This window comes from Halichoerus grypus, chromosome 7 (genome assembly GCF_964656455.1).
Source record: "Halichoerus grypus chromosome 7, mHalGry1.hap1.1, whole genome shotgun sequence".
Classification (NCBI taxonomy): domain Eukaryota; kingdom Metazoa; phylum Chordata; class Mammalia; order Carnivora; family Phocidae; genus Halichoerus; species Halichoerus grypus.
In genome coordinates, this window is record NC_135718.1 from 129519689 (window position 1) to 129531230 (window position 11542).

Consider the following 11542-nt stretch of genomic DNA (forward strand, 5'->3'; position numbering starts at 1 on the left):
CAGCAGAGAGTCCTTTGCCTTCTAAACTCTGGGCACCCTCAGTCCTGGGTGGGTCTGCCAGGCTGTTGTGGAGTGAGGCAAGATGAGGAAAGCCTTAGCCAGCGAAGACACAACTTCAGTGAATCCTCTTCGTGCGTTAGTCTTGAAGGGTCTATCCAGTGATAGCATTTCCTGACTCTTTGTGTCTCCTCTGTCTGCACATTCTTGCCTCTTCTCCAGGGACCTATTCTTTGCTGAAACAACAGAGACATGGAAGAGGGGCCCTAGGCCACCATTCAGCCTCCCTCCCTTGCCCCTCCTACCACACCAGTCTCTCCGACAGTAGCCTCATTTCTTTCCTGAGGGAAGGATTTTTGGACAAGACTAGGATCAGCCACCTCCCCACCATCAAAACCGTCCTCCAGCCACTTTCCTCTCCCTTGGCCTCTGTCTCCACCGTCTCGGGATCCAACCTACTGCCCCGACCCCAATTCTGCCAACCCAGGTTCTAAACCATACTTCAGAGAGGCCTACCGTTCAGAAAAGCAGGCTGCCAAAAGAGCTGCGACCCATGGATAAGGCAAAGGCTGACCACAGGAGTCAGTTGTTGTTTAGTTTTTTCCTTTTCTCCCAATTGACTGAATCCCCTCCTTTTTTGTGCGGTAGAAAGAGACTTTGACGCTTACGGGGCAGTGCGTTTCCCTCTGCCCACTAAAGCCACATGGTGTTGCCATTCCTCCATCTTCTTCATCTGCCTCATCAGAAAAGCCACTTGTCTGTAGCGCGGCCTCCAACCAGGTGGTTCCTCTCCTGGTCCCATCCCTTCCCTTCTCCACATAAGGTCATGCCCCCCGTCACAATGTAGAAACAGCTGGAGAAACCCACAGGCTGGGGCACAGGTGTTATGCACCAGAGGCATGGACATGCCCTTGAACTGGGAGAGCCCGCTCTTCTCTCCATGGTCAGGAGGAAGGCATCTTCTCATACCCATGTTTCAGCCCCATCTGCCAGGGGAGGGATGGAAGGAGCGGAGTTCCACTTTCTGGGGCGGGCAGGGGACATGGCAGAGGTTGTGGGATAGAAATATATGCATGTTTCCTGACTGAAAGAGCAATTATTCAACTGGAGAGTATAAGAGTTTTAATTTCTTGCATGCTGCTGACACAAATGAAGAGTGTTTTGTCTGCCTTGCTGCACGGTATCCGTAGCCACTTACCACCCGAAGTGTATTATGTATGGATTGGAATGAGTTTGACTCTTTAAGGGTTTTAAGCAGATAACTAAACTTCAATGTGTAATTTTTCCATTCCACGTTCACAAAATGTTTGGCCTCGACACAGAAAGCCACATGTCTGAATCATCTTTTAAGTTCGGCTATTAATTTGCACCTGGTTCCTATGTTCTTGCCCTCATCCAAAAGAACTAATGAATCCTTGTTTTCTGTTTCATTTTAAGAATGGATTGTTTGGGAATGCTAACTTTGCTTTGGGTTTTCTACCTTTTTTTTTTTTTTAATGCAGCTTTGAAATATTCAGTTGTTTGCCATTACTCACCCCACCCCACCCCCATGCTTGAAATTTGATGTTTCTGGTGTTCCATAATCTCTTCTTATGTGTTTGGTTTTGGTTGTTGCGCGGTAGTGTTTTGTAGTTGGAGTTTTGTTTCTCTCCTCAAACCACCAGTTCTTTGTTCTACTGGTCCATTCTCACCTTCGTGTTTTCTCCTCCTCCTTTTTCTTCCCCCCGGTATAGATCAAAGTGGTCAAAGCGTTCCATAGTTCCCTCCACGAAAGCATTCAGAAACCCAAGAACCAAAACTCCATCCACAACTTCATGACCCACCCTGAATTTGCCATAGATGAGGAGGTGCCACGAACACCACTCCTGGATGAGCACGAGGAGGAAAATCTTGACAGTCCTAAGGCTGGGACTAGGGTGCTCCTGTTGGACGGTGAGGTCACGCCATACGCCAACAAAAACAACAATGCGGTGGACTGCAGCCAAGTGCAAATTGTTGCCTCCCACTCAGAGAGCCCTTTGCACAGCCTGGAGACATCTGTTTGAACTTCATTCTCTGACTCCCATCCCCGCTTTCTCCATGTCCTTTTTCATCTGTCCCATCAGTAAGGTGACGATGGGACTTTTCACTGTCATGTCAGCTGCTCCCAAGTATGTGTGAACCCCCACCTGACCATGAAGAGGCAAGAGCACAGACCTACGAGGATGTCGACTTAAACTTGAGCTGGGGTTTGTAGCAGGACCCAGTCAAACCCCAGGCAGGTAATGAATGGTAGGATCTACTCCTTGGGTGTATCAGTTGTCATTTTTAAAGAAATGATGACAATCCTCTTGGCATTTACCCCAACCCAGACTCTCCTCAGTATACATACGTATGTCACCATCTCCTGACCTCTGGATTTTACCCTATGAGTCTGTGCCATTTATAAGCTAAGTCGAGGGTTCCGAGAGACAAATGTCCCCAAATGCAATGTGTTGAGGTAGGAATGGACTGTATAGAATCAGCCTATAGAGTGATTGTTTTTAAAATGACTTCCCCACTTTCAAAACTTACACCTAAAGCCCTCTAGCTCTTTCTGCCCTTCTAGTCAAACCTCCCTAAGGTTCTTTTGGTCTTTTGTGACCACTGTCTCCCTTATCTTCACTCTTTCTTGTTCTTTTTTCTTTTTTCTTTTTTTTTTTTTAAGTTGTGATGATTAAGAAAGTGGAATGGACATGGCTGAATTGAGTCAACTTTGGCCATTCCCCCTTCTGGCCCCAATGGAATCCTTGGCTTAGTCCTAGAGGCAGATAGGTTCTTTGCTAATGGGATCCTCTTGAAGCAATTGAGAGCTGGTAAGAATGTATTTCTGTGGTTGCCAGGTTACCTTCCCCTTCTGAACTGCCATCTTGTCAGGTGTGTGTCCTTTCTAAGTGCCAGGGAGATCAGCTTTGACCGTGAAGCTCACATATGTTCGTTATATAGTTTTTCCCATAAGCCTGAGCTTTCTTCTATTGCTAAAGTGGTGGCAAAAGAATGGATTGAGAATGGCCCTGCCTCCTAACTGGACTGGGATATTAAGGACCAGCAGCTGGCAGGTCCACGACAAGACAGACCATCAAAGTCAACTCTTGTGCCATCCTCCCTGGGTTGACCACTCCTGCTTTCAAAGCCTTCCGCCACAGCTCTTCTGGGACAGGACCTGCTTGTTGCGGGAGTGCGTACTGAGAAGACTTGGGAGAGGCCGAGGGGCCATTCTAGCAGGTTCTGAGAAACCAGACACCTTGAGCTTAGGCGCCCAAGTACCAGCTTTGACATACCCCTCAGCGTTCTCATTCTGCTCTGTCGTGGCCCCTAACTTGTCTGGTCTCTCAACAGGCCCCAACCTTTCCCACATATTCCGCATTTGAAAATACCCATCCCAAGTGGGGTCCAGTGACATTTTGCTGACTTAAAGGAGCAAAAGACCCACCCTGGAAAGTTCTCCTTCCTCTCTTCCTTTGCTCCCACACGCCCCCTCGAGGCCCTCTCCAGAACGTGCTCAACTGCTGCACACGAAAGCCCTGTGCCTTCCTTCCCTGAACGCTGCCCAAAGCATCCCCCACGCGCCTGCCTCTCAGGAGGTAGGGACCTCACTAGGAGATTTTTTTTAAGTGTTCCTTAATGGGACAAGGTGGAGCCACGTTTGCAGGAGCTCCATTTTTATCCCTGCTGGTGTTGACGTAAGCTCTTCTGTGCAGGGGCTCGTTAACTCACGTCTACCAATTCCCATGAAAGAAATGAAGCCCGTCCCCCTGTTTCAAGAGTGATGGCAGTGTGGGGTGGGGCTTGAGGCTCTTATGAACTGCCAGACTTCCACTTGTGAGCGTAAGGTGGCCAGAACCTCTGCTCTCCGGCCTTCTCTTCTCTTCGGGATCCCTCCTCCCTCCCCCCTTCCTCCTGAGCTGTCCGAGGTAGGAAGAGCAAAGACACAATACCCGCTCCACATCCCCACTGCTGCGCAACCCGCCAGATTTGACTTGGGTTTTGTAAAGGTCACATGCTTCAGCAATCTTTTCTCTGTCTTAAATCCTCATGTGGGAATAAAACAGCTCACCCAAGGTGTTAGGTGTGCACATATATATTTATTAAGTACATTGGAAGATTTCGTTCTGTCAAGTCTTTTATTACCTCAGATCAGTTTAAAAAACAAGCCAATAACAAACTTCAGAGGCTATTGCACCATTCCTGCTCCCAAAAGACTCGTGGTGCCAGACAGGTTACTCTTGAGGGCTTGTGTCTACTTGTTTAAAGTCAATGGCTTTTGTGTGTCTTTTAGTTTCTATGGTAGGAGAGAAAATAGAGAATATTATGCAAAAATATATAGTTTTCTTTAGCTCAGAAATGGATATTTTTGAGTCAGCCATATGTATTTTGTTTAAAGGATTTGAAATAAAGTGCTGTCGTGTTACCCTGTGGAAGGAGCATATAACAGCTGTTGGATGTGACAGGCGACTTAGCGTATTTGTGACTGGTTATAAAACCAATGCACCGTACTTCCTTTCTCCAAACAGCCATCTTTATACTTAGGGAAAAAAAATGTGTTGGGTTCTAGACTTTTTTAATATAAATTTTGTTGATATGGAATTGAGTAAGTTTAAGTGTTTATGTGCATATGTTTTTTATATAAGTTTTTTTCTATTCAGTTTTAGTGATCCAACTGGCAGTGAGTAAATATGGCGTAAGGTAATAAAGCTTTCCCCCCATATGGTGCTTTCGATCTGAAAAGGGTCTGATGGGGAGAAGGGGAAATAATTCTCCTAGAGAAACCTAGGAAAGTGGGCAGTGGCCTGTGGATGGGAAGGAAAGCAGCCAGCGAGAAAGGAGCGTGCGTCCCCCATGGAGATGGGTGCCAGGCCTTTTAGTAACTAGTGATCAGGGTCAGGGGCCTTGGCTGGATGTTGTTTTTTGATGAGTAGCTGGTAGAGTGGTACCCAAGGCGTGAATATCTCTCGGGCTGCAAGGATGCTCTGATTGGGGCTTTGCATATTTTATGGTTCTTTCACGCATGTTTTATGGGTTCTTCACCCTGGGAGTTTTCCATTAGTGAGTTTTTGTGCAAAGCTCTGATTTGGGACTTCCCCTCTCCTAGAAAGGTTGTGTGCGATATATGAGATGGGGGAGAGAGTTCTAAGTGGAAGTCACAAAGGCCGGTTCTAACCCGGGGTGACCGCCTTGGGGCTAGGTCCTTCCCAGAGGTGCCCTCTGCCCTCTGAAATGATGACTCCCCCATCCCTAAAGGTGTCAGAGAGACCACCTCGCAGTCCTTCTGACACTTGTGGGTTCTGTAGGGTCTGGGTTTCTTCCACTTGAGCTTCAGAAGGGAGAGTTCGCACAGTTCTATCTGAGCGATTACCTCACTGCCGAAAACCGAAAACCTGGCGGGGGTGGGGGCAAGTCCGCATGCAACCTCGAAATGCCTCACCTCCTTTCTCTCCTGCTTTCTTTGCCTCACAATCGATCGAAGCAGCCCGTGATACCATCACAAAGTGCACACTTCCTCACTCTCCATATCTAGGGACCACCTACTGCAGTGGTGGGGACGAGGCACTTGTAAATGCCTGCTATTCTGAAGCCATTCTAGCCTTTTCCTCAGAATAGACCAGATGCCCTTCTATGTAGCTCAGTGCCAGTGCTTTGCCTCCCAAGCCCTGCTGTCAGGCCTGCTGTCCCCTTTCCTCTTGATGAGGAGAGACGGAGGCAAGTGAGCTCCCCGTGACCGAACTGGCCTTTGGTTCGTGTTTGCTCCCTATCTGTAAATAGGCCATCTGTGAACATGCCATATATTATATGTGCCAACAAATCTATCTACGCTGTCCTTTTCAAATCAGCACGCAGATAGGAATTTTGAGTTTCTTTTTTTTTTTTTTTTTTTTCAGTAACTAGAATAACAAGCACTGGTATTTTTGTATAAAAAAGAAAAACAAAACAAAAGATTGACTATTGTGGTCTGCATGACATAAGCAAACATGGTGATATCCAAGCAATGTGTACCCCAGTGTGTGTTGCCATAATTTGCAGTCGGCTTAACGGTGCACCCAATCTGTATTTGCATTCTGATATTATTTAAGCTCTCTGTACAATGTTTTGCATGTATTTATATGGTTTATAGGGAAAAAAATGCTGTAAACTGGCAAATCTGAAATTCAAATATGTTGTCCACTGAGACGGGAAGAAGAGGAGTTTGAAAAGATGGGGAAAAAAGGGATAATTTTTTTTTTTTTTTGGAACCAATAAAGCTTGTTGCTGATGAGCAGAAACCAGTACTGCCGTGCACTGAGAATAAAAACCCATGCCCACCAGTACCTGTGCTGTCCTCAATGTGTCTCCACTTGTGGGTAATGTCACTGAGGGTCTGCTGGAGTTTGAGGAGGGACCTGCCACGCTGCATCGAGACCCCTGTCCATGCCAGCCCGGAACTCAGCTTATCACTGGCCCCTGCCACGCTTCTCTGCCAACACAGCCCTCTGGCCACTCGCGGCCCCACTTGCCGGGTCCACGCGCTGGTGGGACAAGCTTTCCTCGGCTCGCTTCGGGCGGAACCCCCGGTCGGGGCGCAGTGAAGCCGGAGCTTTTGAGAAAGGATGAACTGGGAAGGATGAGAGTCAGAGTGGCAGTCCTTTCTTATTCTCTTTGCCTTTTTTTTTTTTTTTTAATGAAATACATTCTGGAAAAATTCATTCCCCTGATATTAGCACCTTTTTTTCCTACCTTGCCTCTGGGGCTCTCCCCTTCTCCTTTCCCCAAGTTTTTGTTTTGTTCCATTCTGTTAATTGTCCCATTCACCGAGTCTCTGGCAGGACTGATGAGGCCCCAGGTTTGGGCCAAAACCACTTCCTGGCAGGTCATTTGGGTTCTGAGCTTTCGTATCTCAGAACTCAGAACTCCCTGCCGCTTTCATCCCAGCGCTCGATCAAGTTCCCTGCTCTCTCTGAACACATCAAAGGGAGGAAAGGACTTTGTGGGCTCCCCCTGGTCTGTTAGGAAAAGTATGATGGAGAAGGACAGCCCAAACTCTGCCGGCTGTTTGAACAGGCTGCTTCTGAAGGTGGAGCCAGCCCTGGAGGAAAAAGCTTCTGGAGTATGAAGTCTCATCCCCACGTCTCCTGCCTGCCCCAGCTCACACTCCATGGGCAGGCACACTGCCTACTTCATTTCTTTAAAACTTGGGCTAGGGCAGAAAAAATGAATAGTTCATAATGGGGCTAGGTCTTGCTTGATAACAGAAGTCATTTGCAAAACAGAACTAGTCTTTTTCCCATTATAGGTTCCCTCCCAATTACCCTTGCTAGAATGGGATGCAAAGCACACAGGCACCGCACGCAGACGAACACACACGCACACACACACACACACACTCAGCTGGAGTCCTTTCTAAAGTTTGGCCCTGAATTGCCCCTTACTCTTGCCTTGTCTTGGTTGGACCTAAGATCTGTACCTCTCTATGAGGCCAGACCGGATCTTAAGCATCTACACCGCCTGACTCCAGTGTGCAGTAAGGTGTGGAGGATGAGCTTCAAAGTAGCTCTCTGACTGCGACCAATGGATCCTCAGGTATTGCTTTAATGGCGTCTAAAACCAGCTCAGCTCCTTGGCCTGAGTGACGATACAGAAAAGTGCATGCTCTTTGTTCCATCTTTTTCCCCACCCCCAGTTCTAGAAAAGCATAATTGCTCTGCCTCCTTCTTTAATAATGGTTTGCAAACCTTTTTCAGCCACCATATCCTCTCCCTGTGGTCACTGGGTTTGTTTGAAGCTCTTCACCAAGACTCACTGGTTCCCTCCCAAGTACACACAGCCAGGCAACTCCCTGCTGACTTAATCTGGGGCACATCCAAAGATTAGCCATTGGGTACCCGTGAACTAGTTACTAGCCCCTGACCTGGGTCTCTTAGGACATGGCCTTCATGTCACTGCAAGCATGAAGGAAGGTAGAAATGGCATGTCCTTTACTGGCAAATACTTTGGAAACCCTGTTGTAAATAAAACATGTAAACATGTTACCATGTTGGTGGTGTCATGAACATTCAGTTGTCCCCAACATGAACCTAAGCCATGAGCGATAACAAGCTGCTGGATCCATAGACTGTCCTACTTTCAGCCTTGAAAGGGAGTGGCTTCGGGTTCTGGGCTTGGCCATATCCCGACGCGGAACTAATCGTATGTCTTCACTTCTCCGGAACTTATGTCAAAGAATACTTCCCTGTCCTCAGAAAACACACACACGGAAGGGAGCAGTCTTTGGAATGGCCTCCCTCTGCCATCTCCTCAGAAGCCGGTGTCAAAACAAGCATGCCACTTCACCCTGACAATGAGACCCACCTATGAGAAAAGCCACGTTACCATCAGAAGCTTGGCTTCTGCTCCTGAAGTCTGAGCAAGGGGGGTGACCTGAACCGTCTGAGTAGCCAGAGCCTTCCCACTCTGAGCCGGGAACCTCCGTCTCTGCTCTTGGATAGACCTGGTCCCTGCATTCAGGCTCAGCCAACACTCGGTTTCTCCCATGTCCCCTGTAATAGAGGCCACCTGGACCATCCCCCACATGCAGCACCACTGGTTAGCTTACAGGGTTTTTTGCATCATACTGGACCCAGGAACACTATGTTGAAGGACTGTGATGTGTGTTTTAGAACTCCAGATCCCCCTGGCTTGGCCTTACTGAAGGTAAGTACATGTGAAAACTTACTTGAGGGACGCCTGGGTGGCTCAGTCGGTTAAGCGTCTGCCTTCGGCTCAGGTCATGACCCCAGGGTCCTGAGATCGAGTCCCGTGTCGGGCTCCCTGCTCAGCGGGGAGTCTGCTTCTCCCTCTTCCTCTGCCTGCCGCTCCCCCTGCTTGTGCTATCTCTCTCACAAATAAATAAATAAAATCTTGGAAAAAAAAAAACTTACTTGAAAGAGGAAGTGAAGCTGAGGACATCAGGGCCAGGGACTAGCAATGGCCTTCAGCACCCGTAAGAGGAGAACAAATACACCCGTGGTAATCCAGAACCCTTCATGTGAGTCAAGAATCCCCACGTCTTCCCCACCTAACCTTAGGAACTGAAACTGCTGCCGATCAAGTACGAGAGAGAAGGGGTTCAAATCTTTGCTGCTCACCCCGTGGTGGAGGATCTAAAACAGAGATGTCGGGGAGGTGGAATAAGATCATGAAGTGTGGCCGCCCAGGAGGCAGGAAACCCTCATCCCTAACCGTGCCTCTTGAGTGGCTTGATTTTCCATCTAGACAAGGAGACAGTTGAAGTACATCAATGATTTTCAGATTACGCTTTGAAGATCCGAAAGGGATTCCTTAGAGATGATTCAGAGCCCACAGGTGTTCAACAAAAGTAGCTTTAAAAAAAAAAATGTATTTGGTTTGTAAGTCAGCGGTAGCATTGAAAAAAATGCCTTAAAGGTGAATTCATCCTCTCTGAGGTGACACCATAACTCTCGCAAGAGTTGTGTGATTAAATACACAAGCAAGCCTAACTTGGATCCTGTCTTGATGGTTTCCCGTTATAATTACCAATGTAAGCACAAACACAACAGAGTAAAACTTAGAAATTGTAGTCCATCCATCCTGCTAAGATTGTTATCTAGCTGATTCACCTTCGGAATTTGTTGTGAAAAGAGCAGAGGTCTGAAGATCAGAGATCTCGCCCAGTGGGATGGCATAAAATTACAGAGCAGAAGCAAGCTGGCTCCTTTAAGCTATGGTGGAGAGCGCTGGCCTGGGAATTGGACGGCCTAGGTTATAACCCTTACCCTGCTACCAAGGGTCTCCCCAACTCTGACACTCTTTCCATTCTCAGTCTAGTGTCTAAAATTGCTGTTAATAACCACTGGAGAATGCCCAAGTGGCAGTTCTCTTTCATCGCTTTATCTCCCCTGGAATGTGGCGTTATCGTGCGTGCTTTGGACAAGAGCACATACCGGGACGTGCGCGGGCAGGCTCAGCCACTTATACCTGCAACAAAGACAAATTGCTCCACAGCCCTTAGAGAACAAGAAATCTGTTTCTTCTCTAAATCTAATAAAATCTAACCCCAAACTAGCTAGCACTCACCAAGATCTGCAAGAGGCCTCTCTCAGTTGTTTGTTATGTTCTCATCGCCTCCCCTTGGGTATTGGTCCACTCATCACTCAACAAGCATGTGCTGGGCCAAGCACTGTCATAGGCATCGGGGATGCGGCAGGGAACGAAACAAAGTCCCTGCCCTCTTTGAATTGAGTCTCATGGAAGAGAGACAAAGAAGTAAATACATAGCATGTCAAATGGTCACAAGGACCAGGGAGAAAGGTAAAGTGTAAGGGAAATAGGGAGCATGGGGCACGAGGGTTGCTCTTTTGTTGATTTTATTTATTCTGGAGAGGGGGGGAGAATCCCAAGCAGACTCACCGCGGAGCATGGAGCTCGACTCAGGGTTCGATCCCAGGACCCTTGAGATCATGACCTGAGCTGAAACCAAGAGTCGGACGCTCAACCAACTGAGCCACCCGGGCGCCCCAAGAGTTGCTCTTTTGCAGAGAAGATCTCTGATGAACAGACATTTGTGAAGATATGTGAAGGGAGTCAGAGAGTGAGCTAGGTAAATATGTAGAGGAAAGAGATTCCAGGCAAAGGGCCCAGCAAGTGCAAAGGTCCTGACGCAGGAGACCTCGATGTGTTTGAGGACACACAGGGAAGACAGGAGTCGGAACTGAGTGACTAAGTGGGGAAGTGCGGGCACGGAGCTGGGAGCCGGGCAGAGCCTGCAAGCCATTGTAAGGCTGGCTTTCATGAAGTGGGAAACCACTGGAAGGTGTTAACTGAGGACTGCAGTGATCTGTCTTAACAGTGGAGGGCCTACCGCGTGGCTGCCATCTCAGGGAAAACGGAAGGACGATGTAGATTGGACGAGCACGTGTGCCATGCACATGTGGGCCCACCTTAAACCTGAAGGACGCAGGTAAATCCGAGCCCTCTGTCATGCTGGTGTCCTATGACACACAGAACAGTGAAAAGAAAACACATGTTCCAAAAAAAGTTCAGATCTATTGCTTGCCACCCGAGCTCAGTAGCGCCCTGGTTAATGAAGTGATCGAAATGACATTCTACTCACTCACGCAAGAAGGGAACAAAGAAAACCCTCTTGACCTGCACCCTTCCTGTTCCCGCCTCCCACTCCGATTGCCGCATTGGCTGTCAGGTCCCCAGGCGGGCCCTCTGCCCTCAGGCCTCCTCTGAGATAAGCTGTACCTCATCTGATCCCTAATGTGACTGCCCGCCCACCCCCGGGCTGCTGAGGTGTTGCCTCCTTCCTGCCCAGAGCCCCAGGCTCAGAACCTCTCTGCGTGTGGGGGCTGGCTGAGGGGAACCAGCGTGCTCCCAGCCCTGGGGCTCAGGGGAGACTTGGGGCTGTCAGCAGACATTTGCTCCCCCAGACGTGCCTCACACCTCGCTCAGCTCCACAGCTCTGCCGCCGCTGGGACTCAAGGGGGGGGCTGCCAACCCCAGAACTCCAGAAGGACCAAGGGGGCAGAGGTCTACCCTGCTCTCGGGACAC

The 11542-nt window shown here is 48.6% G+C and overlaps 1 protein-coding gene across 4 annotated transcripts in view; it reads left to right on the forward strand.

The window, feature by feature from the left end:
- The window catches only part of ATP2B4 (ATPase plasma membrane Ca2+ transporting 4), a 90764-nt gene extending 84449 nt beyond the window's left edge, over positions 1 to 6315 (forward strand). For 3 of the 4 annotated variants that reach the window (XM_036079557.2, XM_036079554.2, XM_036079553.2), the window contains one exon: positions 1731 to 6315. In XM_036079557.2, the coding sequence (XP_035935450.1) occupies positions 1731 to 2042 (312 nt within the window). In that variant the 3' untranslated portion in view covers positions 2043 to 6315. The remainder of the gene's footprint in view (positions 1 to 1730) is intronic. The other variant, XM_036079555.2, reaches the window with a different exon arrangement.
- Positions 6316 to 11542: the final 5227 nt, after the last annotated feature.